The following is a 21,140-nucleotide window of genomic DNA, read 5'->3' as shown; positions in this document are numbered from 1 at the left end:
AGGCAACATACCTGTCTTGTGGACTTTGTAAACATAATTTTATCTGTCAAACTACCATTTATTTTTATTCTGGCTGTAGGCTCATTACTCTCAGATTTAGTGGAGTAGAAATATAAAGCTACAGAAAATGGAAACAGTAAGTACAAATACCAAAAATTTGTGCAGTAATTCAGTAAACATACTTAATTACATTCAACTACTGATGATGTTTCCCCCAAACAATACGAAGTCCTATAATTTTTAGAATCAACTTGAATTAATATAACACAAAATGAATTTGACAAATTGCATATATTGATATTTTTATTATGAAGACATACATAGCCTACTTCATTGAAATGGTTACCAACCCCGTTTATTTAGTTTAGCTTGTTACACTTGTTGCAATGTAATTATTGTCCCCAGTGAGGCTTCATGAAAGAAACACACACAACAAAAAAATTAAACATAAAAATAGCTGACCAGAGTGACAACACGCAGCATGATCAGGTCAAAGTCACATTGAAAAATATGAAAAGTCAAAACATGAATACAACATGTGAAGAGACATTACCATGAGGGTATCTGATACAGAGAGCACAAAAATTAAAAGAAAAACAATTCAGCTGCTATGAGGTGTTTTAGAGCTTACTGTGGACTGGATATCAACTAACAATCGTGTTTGTGGAAGGACTTCAATGAGGGCGCTGCTAAACTGAACTAAGTGATCCCATTTGCCCTCTTTATTTTCCAGAAAACAATGTATATGTATGCGTGTATGTATGAGTAGGTTGTATGAATCTTTTTTTTTTTTTTTTTTTTTTGTAACAAATCTTCAGAGCAAATATTAGCAAAGAAGCTGGATTTGATTATTAAGAAATATTCATTTGTTTACCTTATGTCATGCACACTCAATCACAAATGATGTAATCAAAGTTTTTCAAGTATTCTTTTGGCCATATGTGGTGGTCTTCTGATACACGCTGCCAACACTCCTGTCACTGGGGGTCTGTGCGGATATCCCACCATGCCGTGCTGTCGTAGCAGGGTTCCTCAAATCTGATTCTAGACTTCCAGTCTTCAACCTGAGCAACACCACAGATAAAACAGTAATAATGACTTGACACTGATAACAATCATCTCAAGGAATCACATACATGATGGAGATCCATGGAACATTTTTTCCGTATGATTTGGAGTTTGAAAGGAGTAAGAAATACTGTGTATGCACACCTTGAAATAAAACATTAAATCTTAACACATACCTTGTAGAGATTACACAGAACTGATCTCACAAGTCAGTACTGGAAAACATTTGTGTAAACAATAAACCACTTTCTGTAAAACTCAACCTGAAGTGATCACATGATATGTTTGAGAAAACACCTGAAAAACATGTATAGTTGCCATTAACAACTAATTTTCTAATGATTAATATTTTGACAATTTTTCAGTTTGGTCTGCTAATCTAAATGACTAATTTAAAAGTTGTGTGTGTGTGTAGTGGGAGTGAACGGGATCCGTGCACAGATGCATGGACGGGGGGGGGGGTGAAAGGGTGCGCACCGATCCGCAGACTGAGGGGGGTGGGGGGGCATGGATTCCCCAGGTGCTGCGACCAAAAATAAATAGGCAGTCAATAGTAAAACGACTCGTCAACTACAAAATTGCCATCGCCTAATTTTCATGGTCAATTACGTCAACTTACTGCAGCAGCACTAGTGTAGTGCAATTGCAGTATTGTGGACCTTCACGTGAAAATTATTAATTATTTATGTTCTTATTGGTCCAAGTAATGATATGACAATTTCTGAGGCCAATTATCTTATTCATAAATAACAATACTAATATTCTCACCTCATATTTTCACCATTTTCCAACAAACACTACAAAAATGTATTAATATGGGAAGCATTTCTATATGTACTCCAGAACAGACTCCTGAATTTACAAAGGGTACTTTGTTACATCAAGTTTGTCAGAGATATCAGAGTTTGTTAGGTGTATCAAATCCATTCCTTTCCATATGTGTGTGAGTCTGACACATACAGAGAATCTGTAAACATGACTAAAACACAGTATAGAGTTGTGGGGTTTCTTTTTTTTTTTTGTTTTTTTTTTGTTTTTTTTGCAATATTGCTGTGTAGCTTTATGACACTTTGTAGGTGTCACCTGAATTTCCTCCTTGTGATAAGCTGTGGAATGATCCATATCAAGAGTTAGTTATGGTGTGCCGCAAGGGCCGGTCCTCGAGCCCATTTTGTTTACCCAGTAAATGCTGCCTTTAGGTAACATCATTTGAAAACATGGCATTCATTTTCACTGTTTTACAGATGACACACAACTGCATTTATCGATTAAACCTGATCAGACCAGGCAAGTGGATAAACTAAGTGTCTGTGTCCTAGACATAAGGACCTGGTTGAGCGCTAATTATATTTTGCTTAACCCTGAAAGAACAGAAGTTATTATAATAGGCCCTAAAAGTGTGAGAGATTCCCTAACTGACCAGATAGTCACTCTGGACAACATGAGCGTAGCCTCCAGCGCCACAGTTAAAAACCTAGGAGTTCTATTTAACCCAGATCTATCGTTTAAAGCTCATATTAACCAAGCCTGCAGAACAGCTTTTTTCCACCTGCGCAACATAGCCAAAATTAGAAATATTCTGTCTAAAAATGATGCTGAAAAATTGATTCATGCGTTTGTTACATCTGCATTAGATTACTGTAACTCCCTACTCGCAGCGTGTCCTAAAAGTTCACTAAAAAATTTTCAACTAGTTCAGAACGCAGTAGCAAGACTATTAACAGGAACTAATAGAAGAGAACACATCATCCCTGTGCTCCAAGCCCTTCACTGGCTTCCAGTCGAGTTCAGAATTAAATTTAAGATCCTCCTTCTTACATACAAGACCATTAATGGTATGGGCCCTTCTTATCTCAAAGATGCGCAAGCACCGTACCATCCTAAAAGAACACTTCGCTTTCAGAATGCAGGTCTACTGGTAGTTCCCAGGGTCTCTAAAAGTACAGTGGGAGCAAGAGCCTTTAGTTAACAAGCTCCTGTCTTATGGAATCAGCTTCCAGCTAATGTTAAACAGGCCGGCACAGTCTCTACATTTAAGATTAGACTGAAACATTCCTCTTTGAAAAGGCTTACGGTCAAGCTAGTTAAAAACAGACTGAACCCCACAGTTCAGTCTACGCTGCCCTAGGAGCTATAATGCTGGGGGAAGTACAGTGCATCGAGTCCTATCACCTGTTTCTGTACTATGTACCACTTTTGTCTGTGCTTATAATTTCCAATATTTAGTTTACTGAGTCTGTTCATCACTATTCCCCCAGTGTCCCTTTTCCCCTCTTCCCTCTGGGGGAGTGGCTACTGTTTCAGTTGTAGCCGCGTGGGGCCCCAGAACAATGGGATCTGAGATGGACCCCCTTATATGCTCCCACTCTACTGCATCCTTACAGACTGGAACTACATCTGCAAATGGACATCCATCAGTCCTGGTGCATCTATAGCCTGTCTGTCCATGGGAGTGGATCTCTCCTTCACTGTGGTTCTCCCCGAGGTTTCTCTTTTCCCACTGGGTTTTGGAGTTTTTCCTTACCGAGAAGAGGGGTCTAAGGACGGGGGAGGCCCAGGACATTAATCCATTTCGTTAGTCTACTGTTTATTTGACTGTTGTTTGTTTTCATTTCCAACTAATTTTGTAAAGCCCTGTGAGGCAACCTTGTTGTGATATAGGGCTCTACAAATGAAACTGAATTGAATTGAAGTAAAAATGTCCAAAACGTATCATTGTTGTCAACATAAATTTGATTACATTCCCATCGGAGATTGTTTTTGTGCCCAGCCCAAATATACTGAATCCAACCCCAAACAGTGTGCAATGTGTAGCCTCCGAATACATGACTCCATAGTCATTCTGGTAATCTGGAACAATGTCATGGTCTGCCAATATCCTGCAACACGTACTTCCTGTCTGAGTAGCTGGTTGTCAATCCTGAGACGATCTAAAGCGCTGATGTCTTCCCCCAACTTCAGGTTGCTCTGTCGGAGCTCCTTGATGTACTCACAGGCTTTAGACAAAATCCCTCCTTTACTCTGAAACAGAACATAAGAGGCTTTTAAATGCTTCCCAGGGCTCTTTGAGTCTGCTGCTAAGAGTCGAACTCACCTGTCCTGTCTTGGTATAGTCAACGTTACAGTCTGGGATGGCCTTGGACAGCTGCACAATCCAGTTATTGATCTTGTCCCTGCGCCGGCGCTCGACTGTGAGGGACATATTTCTTAGATGAGAACTTCTTTAGGTTAGAAACATTAGACTAGGTGCTTGCTCTCTATCTAAATAAAAATTACAGACTTTTTTCCTGACATTCCAAACTCCTATTTTTTTTCCAAAAGTCCTTGACTTCATGTACTTCTATACTTGCTTGCCTACTTTTTTGGTTGATATTGTAATTGTCATGTGTAATAGAAAATTTGATTTTAATAAATGTATGAATGAATGAATGAATGAATGAAGGCATAATTCGCAGTAAATTATGTTTTACTGACAAATGTTGTCAAAATGTGAAAATTACAAAAGTACATGGACATCACACAAACAAGTTTCACTGGTTTTCACAAGTTTCAGACACGACAAATGACGATCCTCTCAAGTTGAACACGTAGGGTATACAACCTTTGATTGGAGATCATTCCAGTATCAAGCAGTTAGCAAAATCATATCTTTTTTTTTTTTTTAAATGCTTTGCTCATGTATTTCTTATCTTAGAAGATTATGTGCCTTTGAGCATATCTAAAATTCGACTATGAGAGAAACTTTATTAAGACACACAAAATTCCAGACTTTTCAAGGTCTGGGAAAACAGCGTTTCAAAATTCCATACTTTTTATGACTTTCAAGACTTCAGCAAGCACCCTGATTAGAGGTCCATCCAGCCCAAATAAAGGTCGGACTGGATGTGGGCACTAACCTTCATTGTGCTGGGCTCGCCGTTTCTCATCTCTGGAAGCCCGAGGAGCCTCTTGCTTTCTATGGAATACATCCAAGGTGAGATTTTAAGGGTGTTTTTGTGTTGGGCTCATTTATTGTATTATATTGAGCTGAAATGTATTAATTTCTAATACAGTGTTTCCCAACCTTTTAGATCCACGGCACATATTTTACATACAAAAATCACAAGGCACACCACCAAACAAAAATGTCACAAAAAGTATATATTGAAATATAATGCAAATCTAGTCTCAATTTACTTACTCAGTGTGAAACCTGGGCCTGTTTAGTTGAACACAAAGCTGATATTCTTGCAGTAATTGAAGAAGGACACATGAATCTTCCACAACAGCTCTGAGTCTCTCTCTTTTTTCGCCTTTATATCAGTCATGCTTGGAAGCACACCTCACTAGAGAGGTTGTTGAGAAAGGGAACAGAACTGAAATAGCTTTATTATGTGTACATGGACGACATTGTCACAGGGTGTTTGGAACAAGAAAGCTGAGAGTGGGTGTGCCAGTGACCTGTCGCACGGCCCCCCAGCTTCCGGATTGAGTTCCATCATATAATAGTATGGGAGGCGTATCTCCCCCGCTCACACGATACCCGGGATCTGCAGGTAACCCACCAATCTGAGCATCACTAGTGAGGGGGGCTTTATAAACGAAATGCACCACATCGGGGCCGGTTCACTTTCACTTTCATTTTGTAAAACAAAATGGGGGACGGTTCTTTATAGAGTGGATCATTGGTGTGTGCAGTCGAATGTATCTATATCACGTTGCTCGCTTAGAGTACCAATCAGGTGAAATTGGATAATCTTCCACAGAATACTTGATGATTTCTCATGGCACACTTATGTGCCGCGGCACACTGGTTGGGAAACACTGTTCTAATAAACTAGAAACTACTTACGCCATGTATGGCTGAGTGCGAGGTGCAATTGTCCTTTGATTGGATCCTGTTAAAACCTCCTGAGGCGACATCATCACATAGAGTTGCCCTATATAAAAACACAAAAAACAGAAATACAAGTAGGTAATTGTGATAATACAGTGAACATCTTGAATAACTGATACACAATTAAGGCCTATCTATGGTTTCTATCTTGTCGCTTGCTACCTGAGTAGCTCAGCAATGACTCCAAGAAGATATACGTGAGCAAAAAAACAATTACTTGGGAAACATGTTTACATTTCTGTCTACTCAGTATCACAGTCATCACACACTCTTCTGACACATTATGATCATTTGCCAGCTGTTACACTGCACCTAAGCATGACAATGACCACAAAAAATACCCACGCCTAATAAAGAACCAAAAATAGACCATTCTAGGTAGTAAGATTTTTTTTTTTGGACAAAATTTGGAGTATCAATTCACTGAAGTCCACAGCAACTTCTGCTGGATTTTTGGTTTGGTATCAGTCTATTGTCTATAGCCTGCTGAGATACAAAATGTGATAATTGTATATCAATGTTCTTTCATGTGTTCACACAAAAGAAGCTTCAGATGGCTTGAGATCAGGTATGTGAATAAATGTTACTAATAATATAAAACGTGAGAAGGTTGAATATCCCTGCTTTGACGTTTCATTTGATTGTGTATGATGAATTAATTACAGGAATAACAGTAGAACTGTGCTGTAATCCCATAGCACTACACCATGTCCTGTACAGAGACGGTATATAAAGATGGACACAGTAATGGCCATCCTGTGTATGTGCAGTACTGACCTGTGGGTGTCGTTTGACCAAGAAGTGTGTCTGAGGCCTGTACTGTGGTCACCATGGTGCCAGTGGTAGCATCAGCAATGGTGGCGGGGTAGTAGGTGTACTGTGCCTCAGTGCTGCCATCACCGTCCAAACCCTCTGACTGGGAGAACACAGCCTTAAGTGAAAGATAAGTTGACTGTTAACACGCCAAATATAAAGAATCACAGTACATTTCCACAGTTTGAAGATATTATCATTAGTGAAGAGAGGAGTAAAAAATAAGTTTTACCAACACACCACTTAAACTATACTGTGCAGAAAATAACTAAAATTAGGGAGAAACTTTCTTTCATTTTGGTTGATTTATTTTAAAAAACAAGCATTTATGTGTGGTTCAAAACATTACCTGTGAGAAACAGTAGCTACTTTTACACAGAAATCCCGGAAAAAAGGTGAGATGGTGATCCCACCTTTTTGCTATCATTGACTGATTTACACAGCCAAGCCAAAGGAGTAAGAGACGTGAGACAGGCTGGACTTTTTCACAGGAGACCTGCATTCCGGAATCAAAGGGGTAGTGACACAGCACAGTGTATAGTGTGAAGTATAACTTGCATGTCAGAAATACCCCGAGCATAGGCTCTCGAAACAACAATGGAGAACGAACAGAGCACAGTAATGTTTATTTTAGCACTGCAGATTTTAAGTTTAATTCCAACTCAAACCAAGCTTCTGAGTGTCCTTTACAGTCTCCCCAGTTTGACATCTTTCTGGCCACGTTGATATGTTTGTTTAAAGTACATGGCCTGTGCTCATTTTTAAATCCCCCTGTGTGGGGGTCACACACGCAATACATCATCAAAACATCACACCTTGGTTGGGGAACGAAAAGTTCTCCTTTTACGTAGCGTTTCGGAATCATGATTCCACCTTTATCACAGCTCTATTGCTACCTCCAGAGGCGTTACAGAGCCGTGACATAGATAAGACCAAATGATCCCACTATTTTGTTTACACAGACGTCCTTCTGGAATAAAGGTGAAATATTCCCAGAACAGAAGTGCTGTGTAAAAGGGGCTGGTGTCTCTTCTTAATGACTGAATTTATTCTACAGTTCACTCAACCACACTACTCTCTCTCATGCATTCACTGAGTGGAGTGCCTGTCACAAGGCTGTTACACTTGTAGGTATAACCAGGTCTTGCAGCAGCTCGCGATCACCCTAGAAGAAAGGAGAACTACCACCAATGCCCCCCCCCCCCAACACAAGGACTTCCAAGCACAACTCCTGTTGTGAGAGCTGGCGAATGTCTTGTCAAAACTTTGCCAAGAGCAAGTACAACCATACTTCACCCGGCCTGTGATTGGGAAATGCAGGTCGACCATGACCACAAACTTGTCTTCTCAACAGAGATACTAACAACTAGTCTCAGGCCAGACCTCACCCTGTGGTCAACTTCTCAGACAGTCCTGTACATCGTGGAACTAACGGTACCATGGGAAGCTGCTACTGAAGAGGTATATGACTGGAAAAAATTTGAAGTATGCTAGCAACCCAGGCAGAACAGTGCAACTGGCACAACGAGGTGTTCTCTGTAGAAGCTGGGTGCAGAGAGTTCATTACTGAAGAGACTGGGGGTGAAAGGACAGGCCTTCTGACAAGCAGTGACATCACTATCAGAGGCTATGGAGCGAAGCAGCAACTGGCTGTGGATTAAGAGTTGGAACTCCAAATGGGCTGCAAGATGATTGTTGAGGGGAAAAACAGAGGGGGTATGCCTGGGATGCCAGGTGTTGCCATTGAGCCCTTTGGAGGTGTTGTGGGCCTAAATCAACGAAACACTGAGGATGAAGGGTGCCCATCTCATGACCCCAATGATGTTTTTACATCCCTCTCTAGGGATGTTCTCACCTGTGTGACAGTCTGTGAGGTTGCAGGGAAACCGGTGACCAGACTGACCGCTGCAGCTCCATCTGTCTGACCCTCCAACTGGCCATCTGACACTTGGATCACTCTGTAGGTTACCTGTGTCAAAACACATTTCACTAATTGGTGGTTATGTTTTTACCCCTGATGTGACTTAAACATACACTAGATATGCAGATACGCAATCTGGCTTCTTCTTTTTGGTCCCGATTAAACAAGTTAGGTCAGAAATTCTGACCATATGAAGAAATGTGAAAGGACCAGCATTACTTAGAAATGTGAACCCATGAACAAGATGTTAAACATGCATTTTATATCTATTCAGGAATAGGAGTGTGCTGTAATATTATGTGAATATATTTCCTGCAAAGACACTATTACAGCTGCCAATACTTGTACTTTCTATTTTTTTTTTTTTTTAAACCAATTCCTTTATTGATGTCTGATTCACCTCATTATTATTTTTCTGAATCACAGCCTGTGTAATAAGTGTTTTTAAATGTTAAAATGATTTCCTGTTGGAGGGAAGCAGGTCTTTTTGTGAAATGTAGGCAAGCTGTTCATTCACTCTACCCTGGCAAATGGCCGAAATCTAATTAGGGACCGAGCCGAAAGGTAAGGCCCTCTCACACAGTGAGAGGCCTTGCCTGGAAGCAAGGCCCTATTGTTTTTCGTTCGTTTTTTATTATACTATCGTCACTTTGAACTGGATTTTGACCCCCTAAACATGCTCAAAAACTCACCAAATTTGGCACACATGTCAGGCCTGGAGAAAAATTCGATAAAATGAAAAAATTAACCTCACAAGTTAGCGCCACCTATGTGAAAAAACACCATAACAGCCCTAGTGGCCAGTAGGAATGTCCTACAGACATAAAACCAATGCCAAAATGTTTGTTGGATGAAGCACTACAGGGTGAGTCAGAAAAAAAACGCTCTTTTCATTTAAAGAAATTGTACCACTGAAATGGAAATGCTTATTTTTCTTTTGATTATACAGTCATATTGATGTGGTTATTGAGCATGTCTGGCGATTGAATCATTGATTTATGGCATAGCATAACAGAGGGAATGTCCATTGTTTATTGTGCACCGAAATATCTGCCAACACAGTTTATGCCACCGTGAATGAAATTGAAATTGTCAACCATTACAGCATGTTTACTCGCCATCAAAATGTTTTGTCTCAACGAAGTCGTCCGGCACGACCTTCAACCTGGCTACCATTCAGATTGATGCAAATCTGTGCTTGTTGTTGCATCTCTAACACAGCTCTTCTCGCCATTCGTGTTCGTCGTAGGGCTTGGATTTCAGCCATGATGCGATTTCGGAGTTCCTGAAGAGTTTGTGGAACAGTTTGATACACACGGTTTTTAAGATACCCCCACAAGAAAAAATCAAGGGGGGTCAAGTCCGGGGATCTAGGTGGCCACTCTCTCTCCTGACCCAAACAGACAACTTGATGAGGAAATAATACCTGCAATCGCTGTGGTCTTGCCATGATGAAAACTCCCTGGGCACTGTCATGTAGACCTATGTTCTGAGTGTGAAAGCAAAGCCCCGACTCCTGTAATTGTTGTCAATTTCAAGTTTGTTCACTGTGGCATACATTGTGTTGGCAGGTATTTCAGTGCCCAATAAACAATGGACCTTCTCTCTCTTATGCAATGCAATAAATCTATGACTACATCACCAGACATGCTCAATAACCACATCAATATGACTGCATGGTCAAAAGAAAAATCAGTGTTTCCGTTTTAGCAGTACAATTTCTTTAAATGGAAAGAGCGTTTTTTCTGACTCGCCCTGTACAAATGATACACTGCACTTATGACCTAACTCCAACAGGAAGTCCACAATATGCCTTTCAAAATAAAATTTTTAAAACTGACACCGTTTGTCATATTGACTTCTAAATAGCACCAAAAGATAGAGTGAACCCTCCTCAAAAAAATGATCTTGCACTTTTTCCATAGCTGTCTTAGTTTTTTTTTTTTTTTTTTTTTATGAGCCCGGAAAGTTGCAATGTCTGGAACTCATTTTTCACTTTGGACTTTTTCCCAACATGTGACATATCTATCCGTTCACAGGACACACCACAACACTCACATGCAAAAATTTTTGAGATAGGATGTACGGTTATTAATTTATAACAATTCGTTTATTTTCATACTTTTTCTACTTCAGACTGCCATTTCACCCCCTTAACATGCTCCAAAACTCACCAAATTTGCCATGTATGTCATGGCTGGTGAACACTTTCATTCAATATCAAAATTAACCCCTTGGGTGCCAAAATGGACTCTGTAGCGCCACCTATGTACTAAAAAATACACAAAAACTGCCCTTGCGGCCAGTAGGAATGTCACAGAAACAAGAAACAAATGCCAAAATGTTGGTCTGATTGAGCCCGACAAATCATACACTGACACTCATGAGCTAACTCCAACAGGAAGTTGGCAATCTGCCTTTGAAGTTACTCTACGTTTCTGCAATTACTGCTTGTTCATTTCAGACTTTTGACAAAAAAAATTATACCTCATTAAATTCCCACACGTCTGCAGAATTCAAAACTGAAAGAATGTTTCAGATATGACCTACAGTTATGGAATAATCGCGATTTTTTAAGGAGTATGTTTAGTTTAACTTTTCACAACGACAAAATCCCTATATATGGGTTAGTAGTGCACCTTTGCAAGTGTCTGAGAATAGACTAGTGGTTAGAGCTGTGGTCTATTGTACAGGAGGCCCTGGGTTTGAACCCTGGGCAAGGCAAGGATACGCCCCCCCATATTTTAAAACAGGTTTTTGCTACATTATATTGTGGATATTGGATATTTTGCACACATTACAAAGTACACAGAGTAATTTTTTTCAAAATAAAACCCTTATTAAAAATAATACATAATGTCTATTACATAACTTCTTTCATTTTTACGACCAAATGCTCAACTGTTTGTACAATGTTTCTTCATTAAAAATTACTCTTTCTCACAGACACACATGCTCACACAATAGGGTTTTTCCAAAATAATAGCCTTAAATCTGATAAATCATCACTTTTATGCTCAATTATTCATACAATTTCAATTCATTTTTCAAACTGATTCTTTCTCTCACATACAAAACAAATGCACATACACACAGTAGGGTTTCCAAAATAAAAGTCTTATTTAAAGGTGATGGTGGTTTCAGCAGAGGGTTGCTGGTCTTCTGTAGAGATGTAAGGAGGACAGACACTAAAGGGTGGGAACTGGTATTGGGACGGAGAGGTGTGAGTGGAGCTGAGGTGTCGACGGTCATGAGAGGCGGATTGCGCAGGGGGCAGATCGTGCGGGAGGCGGAACGCCCGGTGCGAGGTCCCGCCCAATGCTGCTGGCAGCTTTAATTCACTTTGTTGTTTAAAATGTCTGTTCCAAAACAATTACAATTTATCAGCATGTATGTGTGCTCAAGTACTTCTTCACAGGAAACAACTGTCAAGAATGGGGAGAATTTAAAGTCGGTGAGTTAACTGAAAATGCAGCTTCCTTGTGTTAGTGCTCCTTTCCTACCTGTCCACCTGCTCCTTCTGTCTTAAACAGGTACTTGATGGGTTGATCAGTGAATGTGGCAGCAGACTGAATGGTGGCGATAGCTGCAGGGTCCTCTGCAGTGGCCACTGAACCTGAGAGAAATAAATGCATGAACAAGACATGGTATATGTTCAAGGCATAAAATAACATGGAAACAATGGACAATTTGTCAGCTTATGGTGAATTTGGGTTGTATAAGGACACATATATAAGGTAATAATTGCTTTAAACTTTCAAATAAATGTTCACAGTAAAAAGAGATAAACACTGTCATCTACGTAAGCAATAAAGACTCAGTGCTACTTTTATGGCAGTTCCAAAATTAATTTTTCTCTGTATTTAACCTTTCTTAAAGCTATACCTACCGATGTGGCATGTCTCACAGCACTTAGTAAAAATCTGAACATGAACCCGCCTCTAGGGCGTCTCAAAAATCACTTTTCTCCTCAGATCAAGGTGTTATTTAAACCAGTTAATCTCCAACATGATAATAGCTCCCCCCAAAAATTTCAGCAAAATCTGTCAACATTTGACCCCCCCCCACCGCAAAGTATGAAAAGCCCATCAAAAAACGCCAAAAACGCTCATTTTAATCCAGAAAGTCACATATAATGACGTCTTAAGTGTCCAAAAATTGCTGTTTCTGGTATTTTACAGCGTCCCTGTAATATCAACTTTATAGGTTATTGTATCAGGTGACATATAAGTGAAAATAAGGTGATTTTAAGATAAAATAACTCAATTATAGGCTACAAACTTGAAATAGAAAGATGTACAGAACAGTAAATCTAGTTGAAAACAATGTCTATTTTCTTAACCCCCTTTTCAGCAAAATACAGGTTTTAGTGAAAGACAAATATAGCTGAACACTTAAATAATAAGGCTAAATACAAGATCTAAGGTTGCATAAGTCAAAGACTTCAATGATGACATGCTTCTGATAATCTGGACATACTTTTATACATGTGCACTTCACAATTTATTCAGATATTACTCGCTCTATAGTTTCTCTTCCATTTCATTCTTGAGAAACTCTGGTAGCTTGATTCTGTGGGAACCAGACACTAAGATGATGCTCCCTCTATGGGCACCATCCATGGCTGCATTAGCATCATCTTGGATGTCCTTAACACCTCTTTCTGCAACATCGTTAATGACAGATAGCTCCGAGACATTCGTTCATTCGTTTTCTGAACCCACTTTATCCTCACTGGGGTCACGGGGGTCACTCAGAGCCTATCCCAGCTACATAGGGGTGAAGGCGGGGTTCACCCTGGACCAGGGCCGTTTCAAGATATCTGGGGGCCCTAGGCAAGAAAGTAAAGTGAGGCCCCTAATACGTGAAGATGTGGTGGTCGAATCACCAAAGAAGAAAAATAAAATCCAGATGCTATTTCCTGTTTTCTGGTGCATTTAATGAGGCATGAATTACTCTGTATTACGCTACACAGAGTATCCACTAGAGTGTAGTAAAGGACACAGTGTTTTCACTTAGGCATTGTTGATGGGAATGACACAATTTGGTTATATTAATGTTTATTATTATTCTACTACTATCAGTACTACTAGGCCTAGTACTACTGACGATAAAAGGATAAACAAATAAAATTATTTAAATTATTATTATTATTAGGCCTATTTATTATATAATATTATGCAATTAGTACTGATTGTGATAGATTTAATAATGATAAAAAATTTTTCCTAGACTGTGATGTAACTAATTCCATGTAGCCTGATAAATACCTTCAGCTTGTGAGGAGGTGACATTGTCACTATCAATTGGCACTGACAAATTTTAAGCAACTTTGCAGGAGAAGAACTTCACTTCCCATGGTGCACCAAAATATAACGTCTGACCTCATCTGCAAAACTACCTGAGCACATGGTGCAAAGTATTGTGATGTGTTGATGGGCAAGGAACATACGTATTGATGAGATGGACAAACGCAATGGGAAAGGGACATTTTTCTCCTAATGGGATGGAGAGATCATTAACGGAAATTGCTAGCTAACCGAAAATGTGCATTGAACTTGATGGATTATTTGGCCAAACTGGATGGGATTCAGTGTCGGCTGCTTGTCTTTCAGAGAGGGGAAGCTCATTGTCGGCTTACATCAAAAGAAAAAAAAAGTCAAGTTATTTAAACATAAATTCGGCCCTCCGTTCCTTTTTAAGAAAATGGTCGTATCGTACCAAGTAAACAAGAAAACGTTGAAATTATGTTAAACTGAAACAAGGAAGTACAACTGAGTGTGTTTTATTCACAAAGCAAGAAATGAACAAGTAATTTCATAGTGGTTTCTCTCTTGATTTCACAGCAGAATGTGTGACAGTATTAAACTGAACTCTCTCAAGTGAAGGAGTAGATATCAAACTAGCTGTCAATCAAACGGGATTCAGCCTTTCGGCTGATCCTCCAATCGGCACGTGAAAACCTGGCGTCCAGGCCAGCCGAGCTCCGACCACAGCTCCATTCATCCCCAGAGACGCCCGGCGTCCGGGGGCAGGACAACATCATGGCATTTATCCAATTACCATCCAGTTTTGAGGCAGTGAAAAAAACTGTTCCACTCAGTCCCATTGAACTCCATTGATGCCAGGCGTCTACGGGCAAATGCATTGAGCAGAGATCGAATGAGAAAACAGAAACACGGGAATGGAGGAGAAGTGAACAACACCGAGTCCGTGGATTTGTGATAAAACTGATTCTGAACAAACTCGCCCTTGAGATGAACGTGTTCTAACACATTTGGAGTCAATGAAATGTCAACACAACCGTACATATTTAACCATTTAATTTTCATAATTTTAGGGGAAGCTGGGCTTCCCTTGCAGTCTATGAGAAATCGCTACTGATGGGATTCATAGGACCAGACGATTTTGTTTGGAATATAGTTCTTTCCTTGACCGCAGCAGGGGGCAGACAACCGTCAGGGGTAAGTGAAAACACTTTCAGTAGGCTTAGCTTTTGGCTTTTCATGACAAAATACTTTTAATGCTGTCGTACTTCGGTTCTCCACATCAAAATTATTTAGCTCAAAAGAAGTTCTGGAACACTGTAAAACAGTAGAAAAGGGCGATCAAGAAGTTGTGTTTATTCTATACTTAAATTCTTCAAACAGAACAAAGTTGTGTTGTGTGTATATGATTAGTTATTGAACTGAATCATCACCCTCTCATGCTAACATCTATCTTTGTGTTTGGTCACTGATGTGAGGGGTTTTGTTCACAGAGTTTAAAACATATCACACAGCTGTAGCCTATTTGGAGAAAACAATGGTTTACTTAATACTTACCGCTGTGTCGTTGGCATTTTTCCTCTTCTTTCTTTTTTTGTCTTTTTGCAAACCCTGAAGGGTAGGAGCGCTTCATCATTGATGTTATTTTTAAATGCCCGCGCCGCTGTGCTCAGTGTGGAAAGACTGTTTCTTCCTCTACTGACAGCAAGTTGGGGATGTGATGGGGGGTGCGCAAGGGCAGATGTCACTTTTACATTACCCTCACAGCATTTGTCATTGCATAGGGGGAATCCCTCTAGTTTGGGGGGCCCAAGTAAAAAAACAGTACAGGAGAGGGTTCGTGCTGCCTCACTGTGGTGGTTTGTTTACAATGGATGGTTTTTAATAAGTTGTACAGATAAATGACCATGCGGCCATCGGGGGCCCTCTTCAGAGAGGGGGTCCTTGGCAGCTGCCTACCTTGCCTACATCATCCCAGCGGCTCTGCCCTGGACATTTCGCCAGTTCATCGCAGGGCTGACATATAGAGACAAGCAATCACTGTTACATTCACACCACACAGGGAGAACATGCAAACCCCACACAGAAAGGTCCCACCCCCATCGACTGGTGTTGGAATCGAACCCCGGACCTTCTGTCTGTGAGGCACCAGTGCTAACCACTGCACCACCAAGACAATAGCCCTCATTTGTCTGTACTGTGGCTCTTCCTCCCACTCTTCTAGGGGTGCTTCCATCCATGCCCCATCCATGCCTAGAAGGTCAAATATCAGCCAGGACTGGAGTCCCACAAGATCCTCCAGGTCAGGCTGCTGTCCATGCAGGAACTTCTGCGTGGGAAAGGTGGGCTTTCCTCTAATGAATACTGCAGGTTTGGGGTTGGCCTGCAGTTGTCTTGCCATGGCTGCTTTGGCTTCTATTAGTACTTCTTTATGAAAGAAACTTAGTACCACAAGAGACTCAGTCAGGTACCATGTGATGTATGGATGTCTTTACTTTAGCCACTTTAGTATCCATTTAGTATCCATTAAGCATGGTAATGCATTTAAAAACAGCATTTTTTGGCGTTTTTTGACTTTTTTTGATGGGCCCTTCATACTTTGCGGCAGAGTGGGGGGGTCAAACGTTGACGGATTTTGCTGAAATTTTTTTGGGGGGCTATTATCATGTTGGAGATTAACTGGTTTAAATAACACCATGATCTGAAGAGAAAAGTGATTTTGAGACGCCCTACCGGCCTCCCTCCAAAGCCCTGCCTGCTTCCCTCTGCCTGAGCTCTGATGCTCCCCTCCTCTCACCTGATGTGTGCGGTGGAAGCGGAGGTGGAGGTGCGGTCCGCTTCGGTGTGTCCGCGGAACCCTCCCTCAGCAATCAGACACATCATACACCCGCTGCACAGAAGCGGCTCCTGTTTCATCAGGAGACCCTGTATTTAAGGGTCTGGTCTGTGCAGTGGTGGGTCATTGTCTTCACTGCATCTCATCACCTGGGCCGAGTGCGCCGGACTGTGAGTGCACATACTGTGAGCGCGAGGACTACGCCACTGTCCGTGGACATTTGAGATTTCATAGTCCATACATTCATCATCCTACATCATCCTACATTGAGTGACACCAAGTACATGTATGCAGAGTCCTGTGGTCGCTTTGGGTGGACATGTATGTGGAGTCCAGTACACCACACTACTGGACTTTTTCTTCATCCTTCATTCACCAGACTCTGACTACTGCAATCGGGTTGTGTCTCTTTGTTCCCCTTAGTTGTTGTTCTGTTAATAACTCCTTTTTTTCCCTTCACACGTGCATTTAGTCCTATCCATTCACAGCCCTAGACAGGAGACTGCGGTCCAATGACAGAGAAGCAGCGGGAGTGAAACGTCAGATTCAGAGGTACCCATAACGGATGTGGGACGGCGGTAATGGATGATTGACCAGGGGGCTCAGCCAGGCTCGACCAATCATTTTATTTGGACCAAATAAATGACTAGTTAGACTTTTATCAGAAATATCTGAGAATTAAACATTTCTGTGTTTCAAAACCTGATGGATTTCTTTTACATTGTAGTTTGACACATGCTACTAGGGGTATTTTTAAGATGACAAAAGAAAAGTGTAAAAATGCCACATCATACAGCATAGCTTTAAATGATTTATTATAATATTATCATCTCTATTTTGCATTTTTTCAGTTAAAATCAGGTATTTTCCTATATTTAATGAACTGATCATGTACTTTAATCATGATGCTGAGTAGGGCTGGGTATCATGGCCAATTTCCATAATCGATTTGATTTCGATTCATAAGGTGCTGAATCACAATTCGCTTCGATTCGATATCAATTCGATTCAGTATTAATTGATTGATTCAGAGTAATTTAGTGATACCAAAGTACAATTTTGAGTTGTAACCTGATTATTTGAGTACCAGTCATGCAACACATCAATACTAGTATCAATATTGATATTAAGGAAATAAATATTACATTTCAGCAGTAAATTGCCGAATGTGCTCTTAAATAATGAACAGGACAGAAACATTGCCATGTTTCTACAGTGGCTCAAAATGGACTTCGTCATCTTTATTTTGTTTTATGGCTGGAGGCTTCTACTCACTGGGGGTGGGGGCCGGAGCCGAGCGAGACTGGGGGGTGCACACGCTCCGTGAGTGTTGGTCGGGGCGGGGGGGTAAGCGGTCGGACATTGTTGCCTTACTATTCCTCTAACTCCATCCTCATGATAGTATGGATCCAAGTTATTATTCCAAAACGACTGGCTTCAGCAACTCGCCGGGCGGCCACTTCCTTTACACTGCGGGTTCGAGTTTGAGGCCAGAGGACCTCCAGCGGAGGGTGGTTTCCCACGCGTCTTTTCCGCGTCTTCCTCGAGCAAGACCAAGTCTCCCCAGGGGTTTCGCAAGACGGAGCCGCCCGCGGTTCCGGCGTACTCCCGGTCCTGCTCTGAAAAATCTATTTCATCCACTATTAATCAATTACGCAAAATTACAATGAGATCGATCTATGATCGATTAAATTGATTTTTTTTTACCCAGCCCTAGTGCCGAGATTACATTTGAAGGGTTATTATACCCAAAACAGAGGACAATTGATTTTTTTTTATCGCTCAAACTACATGGTTTTTACTGGTGAATCAGTGTTGTAGAAGATGATGATGTAGAAGGTGTTTCCATGTTCACTATGGAGCCTCTAATTGTCCAAATGGTTATATGTGATGACCATGCATTATCAGAAGTTATTAAACATTTACATCAGAAGATGCTTTGGTCACTAGTGGATATTTGGGTCTTTACGGGTAAGTAGGAGAAATAAGTTTACTTGTCTCTTACCTTCCTCGTTGAACGGTGATACTCCCATCAGGTTCAGGGCTTTTCTGCTGGCTGCACACAAAAGGAGTCATTTAAAAGCCTGATTATATGTTTTTAACAGCTACACAACACCAGACTCGTGGCTCGTCCACACACACCCTCTTCATTTCTGCGACAGTCTAAGACGAGGAGACCGTCTTCACTCACCCAACAGCCAGACTGAAACAAGTTCATAAGTTTGACAAACAGACGGCGGTTACTTTACAAATACAACACAAGCATGCTGGCTGCTATTATACCATAACAACAGGGGAGCTGAACAAAAAAGAAAAACACATTAAAGACGTTAGAACACGGCTTGGCAGTTGCTAAGGCTACCAAGAACAATGAAACGAACGCGGTTATGGGCGGATACCGGAAGTACACATTCAAACTAAGCATTCATTATGAGCAAATTTACAACTAGACAGACCTATGCATTTCATGAACGCGATTTTATTCACTACAGAATACTTTCCCCGCGAGACCGTAATTATCTGCTTTTCCTATCGTTATTTCGACCTAACTTCTATCAGTATGTAAGTGGATATTTAACTTTGTCAATTCGCACCGGAAAACGAAGTGGGTAAATTGTGGTTCCTTAACAGAAATCCTTCCTTTCTGTTTTCACGGCCCAGCGGTTTTTACAGATGTTTAACAAGCGACTTCTTTTCTGCTATCTCAGTGTAGTCAGCACATGTACAGTCTAATTAATGCGATGTACAAATATATGAACCCCCCCATTATGTCCATACTGCTCAGTGATGTGATGTATATAATCCAGTCGAACAAAGATCTACTTACGCCGCAGTGGTCCCTCCCCCTATATTTGTCAACAGACCCCGTCAATGTCGGCCTATACGCATGCGTGACAGGAAATTATGTCAGCAACCCCGGTTCTGTGCATGTCACTTTTTGATGGTGACAAAAAAAAAAAAAAAAAAAAAAATTGATGGTGACTTTATTTTTATTATCGCAGCTGATTGTGTTTGAAAAATTTTGTTAAAAGAACAGTCTGGATCATCACATATAGAGTACAAATATTAATAAAGAGGAATTATTCAACACTGGTGAAATGAGTCATCTTCATGACCACAAATAACAAATTACAATATACAATGTAGTAGTAGTAGTAGTAGTATAGTAATAATAATAATATAACAATAATAATAATAATAATAATATAATGATGATGATGATTAATCGGACAAAGGAAGAGAGCAAGAAATTAGTAAAAACACATGTACATTTGGCTTTGTCATGTTAACAATATATCTTGGCAAAGTACTTGGCGAATTTACTTAAGAAACTTGGAGAGTGATACAATACTACTTCTCCACTGTGGCAACAAAACAAATGCATGTTGCAGTCCCAAATGTAAATTTAAAACACTTTTTATAAATACAATTATTAACAGGGTAGATCGCGGATAGTCGAATAAATTATTAGTTTAATTCCTCAAAGTCTCTTTATTTTATTTTATTTTATTTTATTTTTCAGTTCATGACTTGTGTGTTTTTCCATCCATCGTTTACAAACTAACTAACCTCATAGTTTGTTCAGCACAGTGGACTTGTAATAAGATGTGCTATATTATTGTTGATTCGTTCTGCTTGGTTTGTTGTTACTTACAAAGTTTTTATATCAGTAATATGAAGATAAAGTTCATCTACTCGTTTAAGATAGGCCACTCAGAGCTCAACTAGTCACGGTATAACATAAGCAAACACCCTACTGGTTTATGCAGTCATGGCAGAACCGTTGAGCATGTTTCTGATTCACCATAATAAATATGAGTGCGAAAAGGGGTGATTTAACTACTGGCTTAGAAACCATAGGCAAGAGTTTACTATAACAAACCTTCTAGGTCAGTGTTTCCCCAACTTTTTTTTGGCTTGTGACCCCCATTTTAACATCACAATTTTCTGGTGACCCCAGACATTCAAAACCGAGAATTATTGTTTTTTTGTTTTGTTTTGTTTGTTTGTTTTTGTTTTTGATCATGTAATAGTTTGCTACACTAAGCTGCAAATATCATTAATTTTAGAAGACATTTAGTTTATATAATGTCATGTTTTATGGACGAGGCCAGAAAGTCAGGTTGAGATACTGAACAAAGTGAGAGTTTTAATTTTGTTTGGTCAGGATATGCAACCGTCAGTTGAGACTGTATTTTATGTTACAGGATGACAGTGGCTGTTTATATGCTAAACAATCTTACATGGCGATGCTTTTAGTGTGTTAATGCTTGCTGTGCATTTTTTTATCGTAAATTTAATATTGCATGATGTGTGTGTATATTATATTTTGACTGTTCAGCTTGCAGTGATTTTACA

At 40.2% G+C, this 21,140-nt stretch overlaps 1 protein-coding gene across 4 annotated transcripts; it reads right to left on the bottom strand.

Moving 5' to 3' along the window:
* Nucleotides 1-236: 236 nt before the first annotated feature.
* On the bottom strand, nt 237-19,645 carry usf1 (upstream transcription factor 1). Of its 4 annotated transcripts, none has more exons than XM_030152787.1 (11): nt 19,609-19,645; nt 18,925-18,984; nt 18,787-18,837; nt 12,182-12,294; nt 8,613-8,726; nt 6,722-6,875; nt 5,900-5,987; nt 4,965-5,023; nt 4,163-4,257; nt 3,961-4,089; nt 237-1,064 (listed from the first exon to the last, which is right to left on the bottom strand). In XM_030152787.1, the coding sequence occupies exons 3-11, from the start codon at nt 18,812-18,814 to the stop codon at nt 978-980; spliced, it is 867 nt and encodes a 288-aa protein (XP_030008647.1). In that variant the 5' UTR covers nt 18,815-18,837; nt 18,925-18,984; nt 19,609-19,645; the 3' UTR covers nt 237-977. The 4 variants fall into 4 exon arrangements, with proteins under 4 accessions (XP_030008647.1, XP_030008649.1, XP_030008650.1 ...); XM_030152789.1 differs by lacking the exon at nt 19,609-19,645 and adding an exon at nt 19,560-19,576; XM_030152790.1 differs by lacking the exon at nt 18,925-18,984 and having other exon boundaries at nt 19,609-19,627.
* Nucleotides 19,646-21,140: the final 1,495 nt, after the last annotated feature.

This window comes from Sphaeramia orbicularis, chromosome 13 (genome assembly GCF_902148855.1).
Source record: "Sphaeramia orbicularis chromosome 13, fSphaOr1.1, whole genome shotgun sequence".
Taxonomy (NCBI): Eukaryota; Metazoa; Chordata; class Actinopteri; order Kurtiformes; family Apogonidae; genus Sphaeramia; species Sphaeramia orbicularis.
This window is presented reverse-complemented; position numbering and strand designations above follow the sequence as displayed.